Consider the following 23,608-nt stretch of genomic DNA (forward strand, 5'->3'; position numbering starts at 1 on the left):
ATGTTGTCTGTATTTTTTATTATGGGCAAAATAAATTCAAGTAGTTTGAATATTTTTTATTTATCGTACATGCATTACCACATATTACCAGAAGATGTCAGCATAGTTCTGATGTAATGTATCCATGTGTCTCTGTAGAGGCCTGATGGACTGTACCACCACCTGTATGAGGTGTTTGACTACACAGACCCAGAGATCATGTGGGCAGCCTATGGATCACAGAGCAAGACCAAAGAATTCTGCATCCTTCTTAGGGTATGTGACTTGTCATTTGGTATTTTATTAGGATCCACATTAGCTGTTGTCCACACAGAACAAGACATAATACAGAACAATAACAAACAAGAACAGCTCAAGGACAGAACTACATACATTTAAAATAAGAATATAGAAATAAAAAAGGTCCTGTACTGACAAAATACTGAAAAGACAGAGAGACCCATACTATAGGCCTATTTGTTGTTGCCCTTCTCTCAACTGTGAGTGAGTTAGCTTGCTTTCTCCTCAGTTGCTCTGTATGTTGTAATAATTTAATATTGTATAGTATCCTTTCAATGCCCATAGATCCAGTTAGAGTATTTGTCTTTGATACAGACCTACTTTACCATGACGTGGCGATCAAAGAGTTTTCCTTAATCTTCATTATAGTGACAGATACACTTCTGTAATTCCAGGGTCGGATTCTGTCTTTTATCCAACAAATGTTCAGCCTGGACATAAAGAGGTATGAATCTCCCGAGTCACTGGCTGTGAAGGTCCTCTCTAATTGGAAAGGGCTGGTCCGCTTCCTGCAGTTCTACGTGGATGAGAATCAGTATTCATTACTTATTAGTATGAATCATAAAGAGAGAGGAATCTCTGTCTAAGGACACACAGTTGAGTGTATCTTTCCACTTATTTGCAAGATCAGCTAGTTTCTAGTGAGGTAGTGCTTTTTACCTCCCTCTTTCCATGAGAAACATGATTTGCTTCATATCCTGTGAGGGCACAGTGAGTGGTCTAAAATGAACTTAAAGCACAGAAGCACAGCATACATTTCATGTCTTAGGAAATGTCAACTTTATTTTGAAAAATAACTTTGAATAATGATGCAATATGCATATTGAGATATTTAATCCATTGCAGTAAATTGTACAATATACAATATACAGATATCACTATATTTTGTCTTTAGTTACCAGCCCGACAAAATGTATCATACATATTGACAGCATTTACTGCCTCTAAGTTGCAACACATTTATTTTCTACTTGATTCGAGTATTTAGAGGTACATGAATTCAGTATGATACAGTTAGAGAGTAAATTATTATTATTTTAATAGGACTACATGATGACATTATGTAGAACTCATTAGTGTTGTACTACACTCTTGTTCACGTTGCTGAAGTACATACTGGATAACTAACTATTGTTTGCATTCTTTCTGTGGGATTAGTGTCTTGTAAAATTTGATTAACTCCATTCCTGTCATTAACACAATGGACAGTTTTGAGCAGTTGAAATTAGCTGCTGCTGTATTTCAGGTATATGTCAAGGCTTTGAAGCCAACTTTATAATCCTTTCCAAAGTTTCTGTGTGAAACTTTCCTTCTCTAGTTGACTAGTGAGATTTCCAAGGTACCATGGCACTTGTTTTGCCAGTCTGTTATTAAATAACCTCATAGTGATGTAACAGTGGTGTAGAAAAGATACATCACTGTTAGCTTGTCAAACCAGACTTGCATGTCCCGACCAAAACCAATATATATCTTGAAGATGAACAAGAGCAACAGCAGTCTCTAAACCACATCTTGTAGTGATATCAATTGATTAAAAACAATAGATTGACCGTTTTTTTAACATAAATGTTTGACAGGAACATTAAAATACCTTGGGGCAATGCATCACAAACGTTATCGTAACGTCTGACAGCAGTCCTCAAAGTTGCAGTGGTTTTTATCTTTAGGGATCTTGAACCTCTCTCTCCAAAAATGATAACTTTCCATCATATAGACATAGGAATTTACAGAGGCATAACTCCCCTCCTGTACATACATACTGACTGTCCACACATTACACAAACTTTTGCTATATACAGCACAATCACACAACATATACACCACAATCTGTCATCCCTGTACAGTACATACTGCAAACACCTAGTCTATATAGGCCTACACTCAAAACAAGAAGATAAATCACACTAAATATGTTGTATAGATTCTGAAAGTACAATTCTGAAATATGTACGATATGTGTATGTTTCACATTTGTTCAAGGGAGCCTGACTTGTCTTACTGTAGACTTCTCTCTCACATAATGGATCACCAGACATTTGTAAATAATAGTATTATGCAGCAGACTTTACCAGCCCTGATCAATTGGGGAGCAGACTTTACCATAGACGAAAGCAAGATACAACAAGCAACCTTTTCTAATGTACTGTATCTAATCACTGTCAATATGATTCTGATTAAATTGCTGATAATCCAAGTCTTTATTTCCACCCCAGAACATTGTCTATCTTAGTTGAAACTACCATATCAAATAGTTATTGTTTGCTCCATCAACACATAATACTGAAATGTCAGCCAGAATGAATAAAATATATTTAGAGAATGCATTAAGCTACCATATGAATTGTATAGAAAACGAGTGTAGTACGAGATTAAGTAACTTATATCGTTTTCATGTACATTGTGGAGTAAATGCATCTCTATTCTCAAATACATATCAATGTTCCCTTATTTGAAACAATAAAATCCCTTATTATAGAATTGTATCTCAAGAGAGATAGATGTCTATGACCATCCATCCTTTTGTTTTCTTTTCACTCCTCACTCAAATGTTGTCATCCATCCAAGTGTTCTTTCTCTCACCCCTCCACACTCCTCCTCTCCCAGTCCAGTCAAGAATCTGTGCAACTTCACTTTGTCCTCCTCTTCAGGGCTGTCTCTTCCCACTCTGGGCCATCTGTTTCGTATCTAGGTAGAAAACAAAGACGTTCAGTGCGGGCAGTGTTTAAAAAGTGTTGCCTCTTCACCTCTATGGATATCTTTATGATACGCTGACCATTAATCATATGATAGCTGCTAAATTAGTTGTGCTTGTATGTTCACAGCATGCTTCCACTATGTTTCACTACACGTTAGCATTATTTGGATTGTCAGATCTTTGTGTACCTTATTTGTTACTGGGGCCACTGGAAGTCCAGTTTGTTCTGATGGCCCAAGGCGACCATGGAGTTCCTGTTTCTTCCTGGTGGTTCCACTGGTCCCAGGTCAGGGCTGGAGGGAAATAGGGCATTGTTATTGGTGTGCTCCAATGCTATTACAATAAGCAATGCATTAGCCATGCACAATGCTTGAGACCAGGATGTTTTTTCCACATGCATTTATTTCCAAGAGAGGGTCTCCCTTTAGATAAATTATGCATATAATCTCTATATCTCATTGGACCACTGTGAAATACATTGGGAATTCTCCAACTCCTCCCAGCATACCTCAAACCTGACACGGCAACCCCTCCGCTAATCGTCTGGGTCCGTGCCAAGCTCTCTCCCTCTGTCTGAGGAGTGCCCCATCCAGCATGTGGAGTAGGTTGAAGGGCCAAAGAAATAGCTGTTCTTGCCTCAAGCCCTACAACTCCCACTAGATTCCTGTGTTCTACAACCTTCAAACAAAAGAATACCACAATTCTTCCACTGACTCGCATATTTTTATAATCTGAAATGATTTGCCAAGAACCTGTCATATAGTTTTGGTGCTCATCTGAAGTTATTGAGGCTTTCAACACTTTCTAACCCAAAATATCCACACATATTTTGACATAGATTCCTGTGTGTAAAAAAGCTGACACTGTTAGAGGAGGCCCATTGTGTTTTGTTCAACAAATGAGGGAGGTTGGAGCCACATTGGTATTTATCTGATTTAAATAGAAATATTAGAGTAGAGATTTAAAGATGCACTATGCTGAAATCGCTCCGCCATTTCCCAACCTGGTCTCAGATAATTTCGCATTATTCTGTACGTAAATCCGTGACACTTCATTTAGTATGATATGTTACATTTCGATTGGTGTGTATTAATTTGTGGATGTCCATCACCCATTTCGTATGAAATGTTACGAATTACAATTCATATTATATGTTACAAATTTGCAAAGCATTCAATATGTTACGAATTTGCAAAACGTATGATATATTACGAATTCTAGCTAGGTGGCTAGGTGGCTAACATTAGCTAGCTCGCTAACATTAGCTAGGCTAGGGTTAAGTTTAGGAGTTATTTTAAACGGTTAAGGTTAGGGGAAGATGTAGTTGCAAAGTAGCTAAAAAGTAGTAAGTAGTTGAAAAGTTTCTAATTAGCTATGCAAAAGTTGTCCGAGATGAAATTTGAACTCGCAACTTTTGAGTTGCTAGACATTCAAATTATATGCCAACCTATCCACCCCGACCAACCACCCTCCTTTCGTTCTTGGCTTAAGTAACCATCTGTCTTATGTAACCATACCAAACATAACATATCATACTAAATGGAGTGTTTGTCAGGTTGCCCAAAAAGTTACATATTGCAGCTTTAAGTAAGTATCTCTAAATGGTAAGATGATATTGGTCGGTCGGGCATTTTCAGTATTTTCAGTGTGTTTCTTTCTAAGAAGCAGGAGTTGAGTCATTCAACAAACACAACCCATGACCTACTGCCAATGACAGTCTGAACTCATTTTTCTATGAAGACTAAAGGATTTAGAAGTTAATAGGTACACACACCCACAAAAGATGATGAAACTAAAGAGAGCTGTGATTAATTACAACTTGACCTCTCCTTTCTTGTATCATGATCAGCTCAAGATGTTCACACAACTTGGAAGGAACAACAAGCTCCAACTGTTATCTTTAGTGATCTTTTTTTTAGTGTCTTCAGCTAGAACAGACAATCTCAAATGGTTGAGACAATAGCCAAGTCCTGATTGTTATGTTTTGTGGACATTTCCAACGTGCTAATCCTAATGTTTCTTTGTGTGTTTAGGAAATACTGTACTGTAAATACTGTAGTAAGAAATACAGTATTTTTAGAATAGACTTTAGAGTATAGAGTTTCTTGAGAGGTCTTCACCGGTAGAGCTGTGGACAGGATCTCTTCAGGGAGGTGGATGTCTGTCCCAGTCTGCTCTGGTTCCTCAGCTTGGTCTGCTTCACCAGATCCTTCACTCTGCCCCACGTGTAGTTCTCACTCAGCTACACAACCAAACACACATATCTCAGCATTAACAAATAGGTTATTTCCCCACTGTCTGGTCAGGATAGCGTGTTTTTAAATCTACTGTAACATCGTGTTGTGCAGATGTACATATTTGAACCGTAAACAGGGCTTGAGGCTGTTGTGCACAGCCCAGTGAGTCAGAGCAGGGATGTTTGTGACTCACCCGTTTGTGTGGGGCAGAGAGACCCTCTGTACTGTCACAGAGATAAAAGCATGCCTCTCCCTCTGTGTAGTTCTTCCGATTCAGGCCCCTCCTACAAAGGGGCACCAGGGGCTGGCATCCATCCTGGTCACTCTCTATAGAGAGGAGAGCGAGAGATGATATGAATTTGAGTCATGAGGGCTGGAACCACTCACTACTCATAGTGGGGGGAAACTGTTATGACACATGGTGATGTGAATCAGCTGTCCCAGAGGACCCCCTGTTTTCGCCCTGCTGCCGCTTCCCACTCAACCGCCCCACCCCCTCAATCTGTTATCGCAGTACAGGGAGGACCATTCGCCATCCTCTCTACTCCCCAGCTCCAGTTTCCAGAATCCTGCCTATCGGAGGAGCAAGTAATTCCTAAATCCATGGTACGTTATATGTTCCTTCCATAGGCAGGATGCCAGAAATTTCCCTCTACCCTCAAGTAATAATTTAGCGGTCCCCTCGAGACCACCGTACTGTCACCCGCCCACCTGCGGGAACATGAGCCGCTCCGAAAAAAAGGAGGCAAAAAACATTTGGGGAAATGACTCTGTTGCTGGGTGACTAGCATTGCTTGGAATGTTATGTGAGATGATGAAAAGGCGAAACACACCTTGGGTTGTGACCCGGTCATGTTTTGAAACCTAAGAATCACTAACAAGGTTTTAATAAACCAATTAGATCCGTTTCAGGAAAGCGTTGGGCAAACATTTACTTTAATTCGGTCTTATGTCGTTGTGTGTGACTGAATGAGTCCCGCAGGAGCAGGTTATTAAGTGCTGATCTACCTGCCAATTAAATAATACATTGTGGTTTTCTGAGGGAAACGAAAGGGTTGGGCAGAAAACATCTGATGAAATTACAGTCAAACTGCGCCAAAAACACTTTTGGAGAATGTATGGAATATTCATTGGATTTTGAGTGAGGAGAGTTGATTGGATGTTGATTATGGGTTGTTATCATGTTATTAAGCAGTTAACTGACCTCTCCTGGCTGTGAGTCCTGTGTGACGTGTGACCTCAGGGATGGTGGACAGGTCAGAGAGGGTGCCACTCATGGAGGTGGTCAGGAACTCACTCCTGGAATGTCTTTTCTTCTCCTGAAAGGCCAGGCCGGCCATTCCACAGCTACAGTGCTGCAGGAAGAAATCCTGGGGGACAGACAGGAAGAGAAGGTACAGGACTGTGAGTAGGAGGGACAAAGACTCATTAAACCACCACATCAAAACAATGATCTTGGAGAAAACACTGCATATTAAATGTATTTGCAAATCCAAATCTAGTTTGACTGTTTTTCTCGCTTGTGGTTCAAGGGTCCTCCAATAGTACTTGCTTGATTCTGTCAGCAACCATCTGTTACAAATTCAGGAGAGTGAAAATGTGCTTTGGCCATCACAATCTTGCATTTTTGGGCCTATATGCTGCCCAAATGTTCTGTGATATCTGAGTTTGTTTTACTGTTTTAAACTGACTTTAACGTAATAACTTGATTTGTTGTTTTCATACATAGTGTGTATTTTCCTATTTCTTTTCAAGATTGAGTTGGATTTATGGCAACCTAACCTAAAAAAAGAAACTTCAGAACTCTACATTAACTTATCCAAAGTAGGCCTAACTATTTTTTCTCGTAAGCCTACAACATATGTTCTATGCAGTTACATGTATGGTAGTTCATAGAAAAATTAGAAAGACTTTCCTTGTCATTGTTTAGAGTTGGAAAAAGTTCACATCTATTTATTCCAGCTGAGGAAACTCTGGACGTCACACGCTAATGTAAAATCCTGTTATAGTTCAAACCACGCAGATGCCCAGCAGTAGCATAAACGGAATAAGACAAGAGTTGTTTTTTCCTGCTTCATTGTTAACAATCAAACGTGCAGTGTCACTTTTACAGTAGGGGGATTTTTCATCACGTGAAGGTTACACTCCCGTCACCTGCACAACTTCAGAACCCAGAGCCGTAACCCAAGTGGCTCATTAGGTGAAGTCATTTCCTAATCTTGTGCAAAATGATTTTATTCTCCGTACTGAAGTTACCTCTACCCTGGACACAAGATGAAAACTCTACACCAAAATAGCATCATCTCTGGACAGTGCTCTCTCCCAGAATTCATTTTTTGACTCTGAATGGCCTGTTATGCAACCACTGGACGTTTATACCGAAAACTGGGTAAGCATGGCATGATGAATGACCACTGAAGTCACGCTCCACTGCTTTGTTTTAGTTTTTACTGAACTTTGACCACAGTCTGATATGCCCGCTGGACCCACAACCACACTCTCCCCTTGGTGAAGACACCCCCTCTACTGAGAAGGGGTGGTCTTTGCCCTCTCCAAGGACCACCCCATCTGTGTGTGCTTAGCCGTTAGAAGGAGGCAGCTCCCACCTTTGGGGACTCAGAGGGCCGCCCACACCAGGCATTTGACCTCTGACCAAAAGAAGAGGATTAAACTGTTAGAGGCATTATGTTGCTGTGCACTCAGGGGAAAAGGGAAGGTCCAGAACACTCTGGCTCTGGAATGTTCCCTTCATCACATCCCATTTCTCAATAACCCAGGGACAGCCTTCGGACGGCTCCTTTGTCTGAGGTAGTACTTATTTTAGGATAACAAAAACGGGAGCTTGAGGCCTGAAGAGTGAGCTCACATTCATTCCTCACATTAGAAACTTGATTACAAGTTTCTTTCTTCCACTCTAGTATTGACTCTAGATGTATGTTTTTGTGCATCTCAGTTCATCTGACTGATCGTGAGAAACCCCAAACCACCCCAGTCCTGGTAGGTGGGCTTTAATGCAATTGTCTGGGCTGTGTTTATAATGAGCCCAGCAGTGAACCTGGTGCTTATGTGAAAGGTGGGGTAGATGGGCCTAGGCACAGGGAACCATAGGTGTCAGCACCGCCATTCATGGGGCTTAGATGTGCCCCAGCTGACTTGCTCCTCCTTTTGATGTGTCATCTACGTGTTTCAGCTTGTGGTCTAACCATAGAAACCCTCACAGCAGGGGAAATTACTAAACGCTTGGGAGGACAGCTGGTGTGGTCCCCAAAACCATCTGAAAATCGTGTGCACATCTTTCAAGTCAGGATTTGGACCAGAGAGAATGACAACACCTAAGTTATCTCCATGTATCTTACATTTGAATGGGAAAATGTAATTATCAAGGTGAAATCATATCAGAATTTGGTGACCTTAAAGAATTGTAAGTCCTGCTAAGATTGTTGAAGATGTTTTTTGTTAGAGAGGATGTGGTTGTCTTTGAATGAGCACTTTTTGGGATCTCTTTCTCTCTCACTGTCCCTCTCTCACTGTCCCTCTCTCACTGTCCCTCTCTCACTGTCCCTCTCTCTCTCTCTCTCTCTCTCTCTCTCTCTCTCTCTCTCTCTCTCTCTCTCTCTCTCTCTCTCTCTCTCTCTCTCTCTCTCTCTCTCTCTCTCTCTCTCTCTCTCTCTCTCTCTCTCTCTCTCTCTCTCTCAAGACTTTGAAGTGTAGGCTCCTGCTGGGTTCACCCTTTGCTTCAGTGGAAAGCTTTTCCGGCCCCCAGGCCCAAACAGTCAGAGCTAGTTTGGAACAAGCTCTCTGAAACCCCCTGAACATAGCCACTCCGGTATTGTGCCAAAGTCTCAAAAGGAAAGCGAGACATCCACACAATGCCAAAGTACTTTTCTTTAGAAGCACAGGCAAATGTCACAAGAGAGGGGGCAAAGTTGAATACAATGCAATAAGATGTCACCCAAATCTAGTGCCAAGGTTGTTGTTTTTCAGATTCAAGTTCAGGTTTTCTTCTTGTGTTGAGCTGATTCTGAAAGACTAACCATGAACACTTTAGGAAAATGTTGGGTTCAACCGATACTGAAACATAAAATTGAGGTAGTTTTGGGACTCTAAACTCTACATTCCTCATTTTCTATTTAATTAATTTTATATTCTATTAATTTCCACCAATGTTCCCATGTTATTACCATACTGATTTTTTAAAACAACAACGGCACAACTTTTTAAAAACCCATAAATAACCAATGGTATTTTCTCTCTCTGGCGTTGGTAAGATAACTTTCAGAGCCAACTTATTCATCCTGTTTGGGAACAGAAAGCAAGAGTCAAGAGAGCTGGCCAGGGGATTTTATAGGTTATACATTGTTAACTGAGCAGATTTTTAGCTATTTTATGAGACCTTACTGGAATGCTAATCTAAATGGTGCTTACTACACAGAAACAAGAAACGTAATTTGCCCTATTTTAATGCTGACGTTGGGCTTGCCTTTGTGCATTTCCATAGCCACATTTGTTTGTTGAACCTTTGTCTATGTCTAATTTTGGATAGCTGTGAGACAGTGATATTATAGCTACAGAATATGATTAGCTAACATGGACATCATTTCAGATATAAACTGATTATTCATATTATGTTGTTGGGGTTCAGATGTAGATTTTTCAAGTCTAGTTATGATCATTGTCCCAGCCACAGACCCTAACTCCTCTATGCTCTCAGCAGGTGGCAGGAAAAGGCCCTGATGCTTGTTATTAATTACATTCATATAAACATAAACGTGTCTCTTTGCCATGCTATAAGGACGTTCCTAAATGTGTGCCCCATATGTTTGAAGACTGCTGGACCCAGCTGTTCTATTCATTAAACACACTTTCATCCACTTTCCACTTTCATCCTTCTGCCATTCTGGAAACAGCTACATATACGCTGGGACAGCATGGGTGAGCCCAGAAATCATCCGTGGCATGTCTAACACACCACACATTTGTTTCCTTGAGGCCCCCATACCGGCCCATTTTATTTGTCTCAAGGCCCCCACATCGGCCCATTCTTCTTCCTTGATGCCCCCATTATAAGCCCAATAATGATCATTTTGCAATAAAATCCCAATTTAAACAGGCCCACTGGGCTAAAGATGGACCAAAATTGCCAGAATTGCCCTGTGGCCAGTCCGTCCCTGTAGGTGAATAATCACTCACTTCAAGGAATATATGGCTATGTCTGCACCACCTGGACAGCAGTCAACTGAAAATCAAAGATTGATGATATTTGGGTCTGTCCTACGCTAACAGTTTTAGGAGCTTCGAAATTCTGACAATTTCAGCAGTAACTGAGATAAATCATAATACCCTAACGTTAAGAACATTCACGTTGTCAACACCCCTTTATTTGCTATAACTCATTGAGAGAGATTGTTTGGCTATAAACAAGCTTTGTCTCAGTGCTTACTCTCTTCGCCCTCTCTGATCTGACAAGACTGGACACGTTATGGAAAAGCAATATGGCGGAAGCCTATTTTTGGTAAGACGCAATTTTTTATATTTTTTATACGACACAAGTCCAATCCAGATTCTTCCCAGGGTGCCCACCAATGACCAGCACTCACTGTGTGAGTATGCTGATGATGATACTGTATAGTACTGTCTGTATGTGACTCACCTCTTTGGTCTTGGTCATCTTTCCATCCTTCTGCAGGCCACAGATCTGCTTCTGCAGCCTGAGGTTGTGCTCCTGGAGCTGACCAATCTTCTCGATGAGCTGGCAGATGTGCTCCAGGTAGCCCAGTCCGGAGCCCAGGGGGTTGGAGCTGGCTTGGTGGACCTGAGGAACCAGAGGTATGAGGGTTTGGTGAGCTTAGTGGGGTCATAGGGCTCTGTAGGGCTGCCAATTTAACTTTTACGGCTGAGAACTAGATGTGCAATGTACAGATTTTGTTTCAAGACACTACCACATGTTCTCTGGGAAAGGATGTAAGAATGTGTTGTTTTGTATAGTTCCTTATCTTTACAATGGGTAACCAGTAAGCAATGGGGTTTACTGGGCTACTGTTTGTAGGTAATTCAACCCAGTGTTTTTATGAGGGGAAGAGATAGAGAGAGCTGTAATCTATTGTTGAGGTAAACGGTCAAATGATTCCAGAGATTTATATCACTCTGTCATTCCTTTGTCGTGCCTGATAGAAGGTTAAACATTGACTGGTCCCTAATCCACCAAAAAGTGTGGGATAAAAAAAACATGATGTCCTCTGAAATTCTTGGGTCCAGTCATAACATCACCTTAAAGGTGCCCCATCATATGCCTAAAAGGATCAGTGGATTTAACAAGAGGGTGATGTTAGATGATGTAACCTGCCGGGGAGGGTATCCATCCACTCTGATATTCAACACATTTTTATTTCGTTACATTTTTATCTAAACAGGAATGTTCTTATGGGATATTTTACAACTTGTTACATGTTAACCATATAGGTTGAGTCTGTTTTACAACTAAATGCATTCCCCTGCTGCCATGGGCCATTAAGTCTTTCCCCAGCTTCATGTCAACATTGACCAGGAGGAGTCGAGTCTGGAAGGGATTATGCAACTCATTTTAATGTGTTTTAGGGTCTAGCCTCATCCTGGCGGTATTGCATCATCTCTCGACATACCATAGTGGCAGTGCATACGTTTGTAGTTGATGGTAATGGCGGGTGGTTGTTATATTCCCATGGTAGTCATGACGATGTTCATCTTAAACATGGAGATGTCAGCATATCGCTAATGAGGTCAAATGGAAATAGGTAAGTAAAAGGTCTGGAATAACAGTCGTAGTGCCTTTGAGAGGGTTGGAACAGAAGTTAAGTGATTGCCGATTTTGTTCAAACTTCAAACTTATGACCGCACTGGTGTGGGAACACAAAGACATGCCTGTGTGCCATTGTTTGTTTGTTTGTTTTATGGTGTGACCATTAGCCCGAGAGGCACAGATGTTCACGTTTGCAGGAATATGAAAAGGAAATTTTGAGCAAATATTTATACAATCATCCACATTCCACACAGTGTCCCAACAAAAGCAGGAAGTAAGCTCAGTTCGAAGCCTTTCTCCCCCCAGAAGGCTTTTCCGTGCCACTTCTGTGAAACTCCAGTAAGGTCCCTGTCCACTAATGGAAACGCAGGCCCAACAATGGGACACAAAGTCATAACAGTCAGGAGAACTGAAATCACTCCTTTCCTCTGACGGAAAAAGGAACCTTCTGCCCATTACACACAGTCTTGACCAGCTACTCATTTCCCAGACAGTGGTTTTGAAGCATTTCTCAATGGCTCGTGGAGATGTCCAGTACTGTCCTGGCTCTCCCCTTATCTCCCCAGACATGCAGGTGTCTGACCAAGGTCTCAGCGATGATCAGTCGGGTGGACAGTGATCAGGTGACTCTAGTCTAGCCTGTAGCCTGGCCATCCCAGCTCTGTTTTACAGCTCTGTTTTAAGATAAGGAGGAGATTCCTCCTCACACACAGTAAGTCATGGGCCGAGGATATGAGACAAGCAGTCATTAGCAGTCTTCAAATCAAATCAAATCAATTTTTGTTTGTCACATGCTTTGAAAACAATAGGTGTAGACTAACAGTGAATTGCTTACTTACGGGTCCTTTTTCAACAATGCAGAGTTAAAGATAAAAATAAATAAAAATAAATAAAAATAATTGAAATAGTGACACGAGGAATAAATACACAGTGAATAAAGAATAACAATGACGAGTAAAAATAACATGGCTAAATACAGGGAGTACCAGTACTGAGTCAATGTGCAGGTGTACGAGGTAATTGAGGTTGGTATGTACATATAAGTAGGGTTAAAGTGACTAAGCAACAGGATAGATAATAGACAGTAGCACCAGCGGGTAGAGATTTGATTAGCTATTTAGGAGTCTTGTTTAGCAGTCTTATGGCTTGGGGGTAGAATCTGTTCAGGGTCCTGTTGGTTTCAGACTTGGTGCACTGGTACCGCTTGTCGTGTGGGTAGCAGAGAGAACAGTCCATGGCTTCGGTGGCTGGAGTCTTTGACAATTTTGTGGGCCTTCCTCTGACACTGCCTGGTAGAAGTCCTGGATGGCAGGGAGCTCGGCCCCAGTGATGTACTGAGCTCTACTCACTACCCTCTGAAGCGCCTTGCAGTCGAATGCCAACAGTTGCCATACCAAGCGGTGAATAAGCCAGTCAAGATGCTCTCAATGGTGCAGCTGTAGAACTTTTGGAGGATCTGAGGGCCGATGACAAATATTTTCAGCCTCCTGAGGGGGAAGAGGCACTGTCATGCCCTCTTTATGACTGTGTGGGTGTGTGTGGACCATGTTAATTCCTTAGTGATGTGGACATGAGCATACACCCCTGAGGGGCCCCGGTGTTGATGGTTAGCATGGCAGATGGATTGTTGCCTACCCTCAGCCTGGGGGCGGCCCGTCAGGAAGTCCAGGATCCAGTTGCAGATGGAGGTATTAAGTCCCAGGGTCCCCAGCTTTGTGATGAGCTTGGAGGGGACTATGGTGTTGAATGCTGAGCTGTAGTCAATGAACAGCATTCCTACATATTCCTTTTGTCCAGGGCGGTGAGGGCAATGTGGAGTGCAATAGAGATTGTGTCATCTGTGGATCTGTTGGGGTGGTATGCGAATTGGAGTGGGTCCAGTGTGTCTGGGATAATGGTGTAAATGTGAGCCTTTCAAAGCATTTCATGGCTATAGATATGAGTGCTACGGGGTGATAGTCGTTTAGGCAGGTTACCTTGGCGTTCTTAGGCACGGGGACTATGATGATCTGCTTGAAACAAGTTGGTATTACAGACTGGGTCGGGGATAGGTTGAAAATGTCAGTGAAGACACTTGCCAGCTGGTCAGCGCATGCTCTGAGTAAGTGTTCTGGTATTCCGTCTGGCCCCGCAGCCTGTTTAAATGTCTTACTCAGATCGGCTATGGCTACAGCGGTGATGGACGCAGGGTGGGACTGATCTTATCACCGCTCCTAAAAGGGGAAGAGAGATGGTAAGAGAGAGGGGTCCGGGAATGCCCCCACCCTTTTTCAGAGCTTCTTCTGGCCCCATAGGTTGTGAGGGGGTAACAATGTTTCAAACGTGGGAATCGCTGACAAGCAGATAAAATGCCAGGCTTTGGACTAGTTAGAGAATGAGTTCTCACTTGGCTTTTTCCTTAAAAGTTGTGAAAGTGTGAAAGAAATAGAGAGATAGGAGAGGTGCATATGTTAAAATGAGACATATGATCAGGTCTTCTCAGTTTTCTAATACACAAGACCATCCGTTGCCTTGACAAGATAGAAATACAGTGGGGAGAACAAGTATTTGATACACCGCCGATTTTGTAGGTTTTCCTACTTACAAAGCATGTAGAGGTCTGTCATTTTTATCATAGGTGCACTTCTACTGTGAGAGACGGAATCTAAAACAAAAATCCAGAAAATCACATTGTATGATTTTTAAGTAATTCATTTGCATTTTATTGCATGACATAAGTATTTGATACATCAGAAAAGCAGAACTTAATATTTGGTACAGAAACCTTTGTTTGCAATTACAGAGATCATATGTTTCCTGTAGGTCTTGACCAGGTTTGCACACACTGCAGCAGGGATTTTGGCCCACTCCTCCATACAGACCTTCTCCAGATCCTTCAGGTTTCAGGGCTGTCGCTGGGCAATACGGACTTTCAGCTCCCTCCAAAGATTTTCTATTGGGTTCAGGTCTGGAGACTGGCTAGGCCACTCCAGGACCTTGAGATGCTTCTTACGGAGCCACTCCTTAGTTGCCCTGGCTGTGTGTTTCGGGTCGTTGTCATGCTGTAAGACCCAGCCACGACCCATCTTCAATGCTCTTACTGAGGGAAGGAGGTTGTTGGCCAAGATCTCGCGATACATGGCCCCATCCATCCTCCCCTCAATAAGGTGCAGTCGTCCTGTCCCCTTTGCAGAAAAGCATCCCCAAAGAATGATGTTTCCACCTCCATGCTTCACGGTTGGGATGGTGTTCTTGGGGTTGTACTCATCCTTCTTCTTCCTCCAAACACGGTGAGTGGAGTTTAGACCAAAAAGCTCTATTTTTGTCTCATCAGACCACATGACCTTCTCCCATTCCTCCTCTGGATCATCCAGATGGTCATTGGCAAACTTCAGATGGGCCTGGACATGCGCTGGCTTGAGCAGGGGGACTTGCGTGCGCTGCAGGATTTTAATCCATGATGGTGTGTTACTAATGGTTTTCTTTGAGACTGTGGTCCCAGCTCTCTTCAGGTCATTGACCAGGTCCTGCCGTGTAGTTCTGGGCTGATCCCTCACCTTCCTCATGATAATTGATGCCCCACGAAGTGAGATCTTGCATGGAGCCCCAGACCGAGGGTGATTGACCGTCATCTTGAACTTCTTCCATTTTCTAATAATTGCGCCAACAGTTGTTGCCTTCTCACCAAGCTGCTTGCCTATTGTCCTGTAGCCCATCCCAGCCTTGTGTAGGTCTACAATTTTATCCCTGATGTCCTTACACAGCTCTCTGGTCTTGGCCATTGTGGAGAGGTTGGAGTCTGTTTGATTGAGTGTGTGGACAGGTGTCTTTTATACAGGTAACGAGTTCAAACAGGTGCAGTTAATACAGGTAATGAGTAGAGAACAGGAGGGCTTCTGAAAGAAAAACTAATAGGTCTGTGAGACCCGGAATTCTTACTGGTTGGTAGGTTATCAAATACTTATGTCATGCAATAAAATGCAAATTAATTACTTAAAAATCATACAATGTGATTTTCTGGATTTTTGTTTTAGATTCCGTCTCTCACAGTTGAAGTGTACCTATAATAAAAATGACAGACCTCTACATGCTTTGTAAGTAGGAAAACCTACAAAATCGGCAGTGTATCAAATACTTGTTCTCCCCACTGTATATGAAAACAGTTGTGGACTCCACAGTTTGAGGATTTTAATATTTTTCGAGCTAAACATAGAAAATTTGAGCATGATATGCTGATATCAAAGATCGTTGTGAAGAACTGAGGCTCTCCTCAGGCCTTGATTCTGGAGATTTCCACTGTCTGCTGCATCAAAAATACTTTCCTAAACATGACAGTGTTGGAAAGGAATGAGGTGGCAGATGTGGGATGCACACAGAGATAGGGAGAACGATACGTGCTGTACACGTTTACTGGTTTTCTGTCCAGAAGACCCATTTGTTTTCAGCACACACAATCTGGGGAGAGAGTTCAGATAATATTCTTGCCTCTCTTCTCTGTTGTATATCTCCAATGGCGCTCTTTGGGGAACACACTGTGTGTCTGTGCTGACAGGAAAAGGGGGTCTTGAGGATTTACAGAGAGCCAGAATGAATGGCATAATGCCAATATGGGTCAGAGGTGAGATTAACAACCCCAATGATGCTAGCTACCTCTCTCGGTTAGCCACAAACAACACCTTACCAAGACACTGGTCTACCTAAGTTTGTCTTACTACCTGCCAACAATAACCCATGGAAGTAATTGGGTGTCTATTGGGTGGCCTATTGCAATCCCTGACATTGGACTTAAATCGTATTTCCAGCACCTATCACATACTCTAGAGATGCCTTGAGCAAAAAAGCATTTAGGCAAGAGCACCACGATACACACAGATCAGCTCATCATAAATAGATGAATCAGTGGAATGAATCTGAAGCCCCTAGAAAGTGTGTTTAGTACTGTACATCATGTGCATGTTTATGGGCTGCAGCTGCAGCTGTGGAATTCGACAAGGGTTGCCGTCTTTCCCCGTCTTCATTCTTTTATGACATCATATTTCACAGTGTTCCACACATTCTTCAACGGAGGGGAAAATATAGCCTGACGACTCAAACAAAATTATTCCGCTGCTCTGTCGTTCGCTACATACTTCCTGGCTGTTCTGCCGCCCTAGGTGAGACAAAAAAATATGGCTGCCCTTGTATACCCTGCATATCTAGAATAGTCACAGTAAGCAAAATGTTGTTGAAAAGACATCTAAAACAAGTATTTTCCAGACATTTAAGTTAGGTTCATTTTAGGTTCTGAATTAAAGGTGAAAATACATATTTTCTGGACGTTTAAAAGACGTATTTTCCGGATGTTGAAATCAGGTTCATTTTCGGTTCTGAATGAAAGTTGAAAAGATGTCATTTATAGACGTCTATTTTTGGACCAAATCAAGGCCTGTCCAGACCGGACCAAATCTGAGCCAAACATTCAAGTCTATGATTGGTTAAGATTTGGTCCAGACCAGAACAAAAATCAACGTCCGTGGACATTGAAATCAAGGCTGATCTGACCACACCAAATCTGAACCAAACATAGACATCTATGTTTGGGCCAAATCAAGGCTGGTCCAGATTGGACCAGATCTGAACAAATCATAGACGTCTATTATTGGTTCAAGGCTAGTCTTGAACGCACTCAAAAAAGACGTCCGATCAGGACAGGACCAAAAAAAGACGTCCAACAGAAGTTGGAGTCTGTCTGTGCTTATTGGGGTGTAGCCTACAGTGTCAGCCCACAATGGAATGTTATGAATGTCCATCCATGTGGTAGGCCTACTGTTTGTAAACCAGGCAGTTGCATTGGCTTTATTAGTCCTGATTTGCAGCGATGCGTCTCTCCAACAGCACCCTGGAGAGACGCGCTGGGAATGGACAAGCAAAAAAAATGTACGCCCCTGCCTTTGACAAAGTGGCCACTGCTTATCACAGGGCGGCATCAGCGCTCATCTAAAAAGCCCATATGCCACTGGTTGAGAGAAATTGTCATTGTTTTTGGGCCGAATTATGTGAGGTTTTATGTGTTGTTAAAGGTGCGTCTTGGTCAGTTTAGCTTGCAAAATGCCGCCCTTGTCAATCTGCCGCCATAGACCGCTGCCTAATGGGCGGGCTGGCCCTGGTCTGAGACTACCATCATTTAAGTAATGTGTGGTGACGAGGGGCACTAGGTGGGTTGTACAAAACAAAGTCATCAGAGTATCAAAGCCAATGAGGAATTTTAAAACCTCCGTGTTCTGGCTCTGGCCCAACCCATCGGTTTCTGTAACAATCAGACGGCCCCGAATGTGTTCGCATTCATTGAAGGGTCAGGGAGGTACTCAGATCCAGACTCAGTGCGGAGAAGAAACTAACATCCATGGGCGTGGTGTAGCGTTTGGCCGGAGCAAGGAGTCTGTTAGCCAAGCAAGGGGAAATATGCTTTGAATGCCCTGTGCTTTCCCCTAAGGATAGAGGCCTGCATGCATGAGATCAGACGGACAGCTAAACACATCCATATGATAAATGTATATATGATAATACTATGATAAATCTCTTTATGGTGAAATACAGTCAGGTCCAAAATGATTGGCACCATTGATAAAGTTGAGCAAAAAATTCTGTATAGAATAAATATTACAAATACTGCCTATATTGTATGCAAAATAAACATCGCATTATATTATTTTATACTAATACAATTGTTCAGAGAAAGAGATTTTGTTTAACAAGTAATAAAAAAAAATCTCCAGAAGATAGGGGTCTAAATTATCGCCGCCCCTGTTTTCAATACCTCACCTTGCGAGGATAACGGCACTGAGCCTTTTTATAAAACGTTTTATGAGATTAAAGAACATATAGGGAGGGATCTTAGACCATTCCTCCCTACAGAATATTTCCAGATCCTTGATATCCTTCTTCTGCGCTTATGGACTGCCCTCTTCAATTTGAACCACAGGTTTTCAATGAGGTTCAAGTCAGGAGACTGTGATGGCCATTGAAAAAAGTTGATTTTTATGGTCAATTAACCATTTCTTTGTGGATGTTGATGTGTGCTTGGAGTTATTGTCTTGCTGGAAGATCCACTTGAAGCCCAGTTTCAGCCTCCTGGCAGAGGCAACCAGGTTCTTGGCTAAAATGTGCTGGTACTGGGTAATGTTCATGATGCTGTTGACCTTAACAAGGGCCCCAGGACCAGTGGAAGCAAAATAGCCCCATAACATCAAAGATCCACCACCATATTTTACAGTAGGTATGGGGTTCTTTTCTCATATGCATCTTTCTTTCGAAGCAAAACCCATGACTGGTGTGCATGGCCAAAGAGCTCTATTTTCATATAATCTGACCATAGCACTGGTTCCAATCCAAGTGCCAATGCTGTTTGGCAAACTCCATGATGATGAAGAGTTTTACCACCGGGCTGCCTGTCAGCAATGCACCCCTAAAGTAGGGCACGGTGGGGCCACCCAAAATAATCGCAACCCGCCGGCCAGTCGACTGGTCCGTTAAAGGGGCCCTAAAGGCTATCAAAGGGGCTTTATCTGGGTAAATATGTGAGTAATTTTAGCAATTTGACACCTGTGTGATGCGTCTAGGTAGGACGTCCAGCCCTGGTTCCAGGGAGAGGCAGGAACCAGATGAAAGAGAAAGGGGGGAGCTGGCTGGTTATCCAGGACAATATCACCACAGCCAGATGAACAGGTGCTGTGTGACATGCGGTAGCATCAAAAAAGCCCCCGCACTGTAACACATGACCTCTCCACCTTTCCTCTCAGCCTGTATGCAACCAGGCCCTGTGTTTAGATTCCCCTGCTGTATGCCATTATATAACCTGGTCTTGACTGGGACTTTGAACGTGACATTGTTGTGAAAGGTCTTTGAGGGAGAGATGGGGAAGTATCTGTTAAGAGATGTGGGCTTTGAAGTTTTTCTAGTTTGGCCACCTCAAATTCTATAACTGATTAGTTTGCTCATTCATTCATATTGGATTGATGAAATGGTATGTATCATGTAAAGGATTTGAGATCAACTAACAGCTCTGGTGTCATCCAAGATATGATCTGAAGAGATACCCATCTGTGTCCTGGGAAATTGTCAAAAGGTCATAGATGTCATGGGCATCACTTTCACCTTGGCTTGCTTGAGACAGCACACCAAAGTGTCCCAGGCTTACTCAAGCCAACCAAAATGTTAACATTTATTGGACATAGTATCACTTACTGCCTCATTAAATCGATGACTAGCCTAGCTTACAGTAATATAAATGTTATGCAAACACATTCAAAAACGAATAATACATTTTGTGGAACAACATCGAAGTGTCTCAGTCAGATTAACTGTTTCACTATCATGATTCTCATTTCCACTCAAAACCAAAATCAACAAGACATTCAGATGAAGGTGCATTTGACGCCGTATCAAAAACAGTGCTGAGAGCTGATAGTGATGAGTTGAGCAGCACATCAAACAGGTTATTATTGGTTGGCAAAGCTCCACAGCTGTCAGGTGCAGCTCCGCAAGAGGACACTGTTTTTTCATTTGGAACATGAAAAAGAAGATGTCTTTTTTTCCAAACATGAATGAAAACACAGCTCTCATTGGAAAGCTTTTGTTAGGGAACGTGCCTCTACTGGCCCTTATGAATGGGTAAAGTAGCGTTTTGTTGCTCAGCTATCTCACTAAGGACAAGTTGAGGTCATAGCCGTCATGGATGTTCAGTATGAGAATACTGTATTTCTTTTTTTTTACCCATAAAGAGGGGTTTAAGATGAGTTCTTGTTCCCTTTTATCTTATAACAGTATGACATTTTCATATTGCAATAATGTAATGAGCTCTACACCTTTATTGCCTAATTGAGTGTCTTTTAGAAGTTTGATTCACCTTAGTTTTAATCTAGCACTCTCTTGTAAACTCAAAGACAAGGTTGATAATTGCTCTCGAAATACCCCCAATTTCCCCCAATTTCCTGCCCATTGGAGGTTCTGTGATTAGCTGGTGACATAGAGGCTGGGAAGGGTTGGTAATTAGGGATAATGACAGGGAGCGTAAAGATATTTGTTGTCCACCACCCAAAAGGGGCCTTTCCTCAAGTCCCTGCAGATTTGGAGGAAGTCTAAACAAGTCCCGTTAATTGCCATCGCTCACTGACTTCGTAAGCATAAAGACAGCAGGAAATGTGTTATATATAAATGAAAGGAAACACAAGGTACCTGCTTCTGTTCAAGTAGCAAATAGACCTAATGTTGCAGATGAAAGTACACAGATGGTAAACAGCACTAAGTCATCGCTCTGTGTCAGGAATAGTTTCCCCATAAATAACACTTTATGGTTCCTACATAAAACAGAATATAAAACATTAGGAATATCTGTGGGCTTACATGCAGCCCTCGGAGAAGCCAGGATGTTGTGAGTAAATAACAAGTGGGCTTTACCTCACTCAGTCTGCAGCATTCCTCCATATACTCCTCCAGGCTGTCACTCGTCGTTCCTTTCCTCAGAGGCCGCTGCTCAAAGTCAACCCCTGTCATATCGTCACAGGCCCCTGTAAGGCACTGTCTCCTGGGCCTTGTGTTCTCTGAGTTGACCCCCTCAGTTACAGCCCTGTTCTCACCCAGCTGTTCTGAAACCCCTTCACTGTCCTCAGTGGGGTCCCTCAAGGCTGTGTGCTGGGCCCGCTCCATATCTATGTCCTTCTCAGTTATGTGAAGGTCTACCCTCTCAACTTCTGTGTTGAGTTCAGCCCCCGACTCCACCATATCACACTCCTGCACTGCACTGTCTGCAGTCATACATGGTGTGTCTCTCATACCCTCTGTTTGTTTGGTGTCAGAGCACTGATCTAACGTGAGGAGTGGATCTGGGGTAGGAACAGGAGTGTTGAGGTTACAGGAGTCATAGGAGGGTTCCCGGCTGTGGACCACAAAGCTCTGCTCCGAGCCGGTGGGTGTGGAGGGAGAGTTGGTTCCACTGGGCAGTTCCACCCCAGAGTCCTCTGACTCAAACTTGTACAGCCTGGGAAGCTGAGAGTTTGAGAAAATGTGTGACAGGTAGTCTGAGCTTGACTCCATCAGGGGCTGTCCAGGCATGTTATCCAAGTCAGCATTCCCCTCCAAGCCTTTGACAGGCTCAGAGATGTCCTGCTCAGAAACTGACATGGCAATAGTGGATGAAGAATCAACAGCATTGTTGAGTAGCTTCTCATGGAAGTTGTTGAAGAGCTTCATCTTGGTCAGGATAACCTCATTTTCAAGCACATTGTCCCCCTTTCCTGTTAATAATGAGAAGCACAATTAGTACAACAGCCTTTTTTGTGCATTACCTGAGTTGCCTATTTCGAATGTTCCCACAAGTGACTTTCACTCAGTTATCCCCAATGAAATAAAATACAAAAGAAATACTTGAGTGAATGCCCGTTTTCAAGTGTTGCATAGCAGTACCCTAACTGCTTCGAAAATACCATTATGTCAGAAAGCTAACTCTTTCAAAGTTAACTCTTTCAGATAAAAAAATATACTGTTCTTGACAACAGACATAGAATACCTGTGAACATCACTAACACCTAATTACAATATCTCTTTCCTAAGGACAGTGGATGTCAAGAGTAAAATTTAAGACTGTAGCTACTCAAGCATTTGAAAAAGTCTCTCTTCTTGTGTAAGCAGGATGATGATGTTTTTGTTCCAAAAGACTCACAGTTGCATGACCAATTCCTGTGACCATGAATGACACAGATGTACTGTCAAAATATAGATCTAAGAGGTTTTTGAGGATCTTCCTATGAAACCTGAGGACTGGTTTTATACTATCCAGCATTTTTCAATTTCGGAGGTACATAAATACCCTAGTACACACACTATGTGTCAGTGCCCCACACTGGGCTGTCCAGCTTTGATCTTAAGGTCCAGTTAATACCATTATGGGGCACTCATATGTGATATCTCTGCTTTCTCGCCACGGGCAATCTGATACCCATCGCTGTCAATCAAACATACTTTTTTTCCCACTTACCTTGAATTCCAGAACAACAAACGTACATACCACCATGTCCTTGAGCAGCGAATAGGTTTAAATCAGAGTATTACTTAATTCAAAAAAAATTGTCCTGTGCTGCAAATCTAACCCAAACACCTTTCTGGTATAACATAATAGTAGACTGTTAGATCAAACTTCAACAATAGAGAAGGTTTGACGACTACCCACTGTTTAAATTGAAGATCTGGCTCAGGCAAATTTTAGATTAAAAAGGGCTTTGAAGTTGTAAATCCAGTGATTTCATTCACTTCAGAGGGAACTTTATTAAACTGGGTTTTTGGAGGACACGTTTGTGCGAACTAAGAACTAAAAGAGTAGTAAAACTAAAGTATTTTGAGGATCGATGTAAGTTGAATCTCAGCACCACTCACAGAAACAAAACAAAACTTCCTAACATAATGCCTACTTAAGGAGTTGTCGCGGGCCATTTAAGTATAAACACTCCCAGGGGAATTGCATCTCTGATTGTTAGGAAATATTAGGCAGGCGTATTGTGATTGGAGGAGAGGAATAATGAAATTCACAGGAGCTCAGGCTGAGTGATACAACCAAAACCTATTTGGCAGGAAATGAGTCACTCATCTGAGTATATGAAACTGATTGATTTG

At 42.3% G+C, this 23,608-nt stretch overlaps 1 protein-coding gene across 1 annotated transcript; it reads right to left on the minus strand.

Annotated features, from left to right (window-relative positions):
• Positions 1–258: 258 nt before the first annotated feature.
• LOC311110891 (uncharacterized protein) lies at positions 259–22,230 on the minus strand. The gene is made up of 7 exons (XM_084153513.1): positions 21,401–22,230; positions 10,862–11,023; positions 6,416–6,581; positions 5,405–5,538; positions 5,095–5,216; positions 3,163–3,267; positions 259–2,964 (listed from the first exon to the last, which is right to left on the minus strand). Exons 1-6 carry the CDS (start codon positions 22,190–22,192, stop codon positions 3,171–3,173), a joined length of 1,473 nt encoding a protein of 490 aa, XP_084009639.1. The 5' UTR covers positions 22,193–22,230; the 3' UTR covers positions 259–2,964; positions 3,163–3,170.
• Positions 22,231–23,608: the final 1,378 nt, after the last annotated feature.

The sequence above is a fragment of the Coregonus lavaretus genome, assembly GCF_964263955.1.
Source record: "Coregonus lavaretus genome assembly, chromosome: 36".
Lineage (NCBI taxonomy): Eukaryota > Metazoa > Chordata > Actinopteri > Salmoniformes > Salmonidae > Coregonus > Coregonus lavaretus.

Bases quoted from the DNA above. Each gene is read 5' to 3' on its own strand.
- LOC311110891 (XM_084153513.1), bottom strand. From the start codon at position 22,192: ATGAAGCTCTTCAACAACTTCCATGAGAAGCTACTCAACAATGCTGTT. The intron at 6,582-10,861 runs GTGAGTCACATA...TCTGTCCCCCAG, and splicing joins AGATGACCAAGACCAAAGAG to GATTTCTTCCTGCAGCACTG. The intron at 5,539-6,415 runs GTCAGTTAACTG...TCCTCTCTATAG, and splicing joins AGGACTCACAGCCAGGAGAG to AGAGTGACCAGGATGGATGC.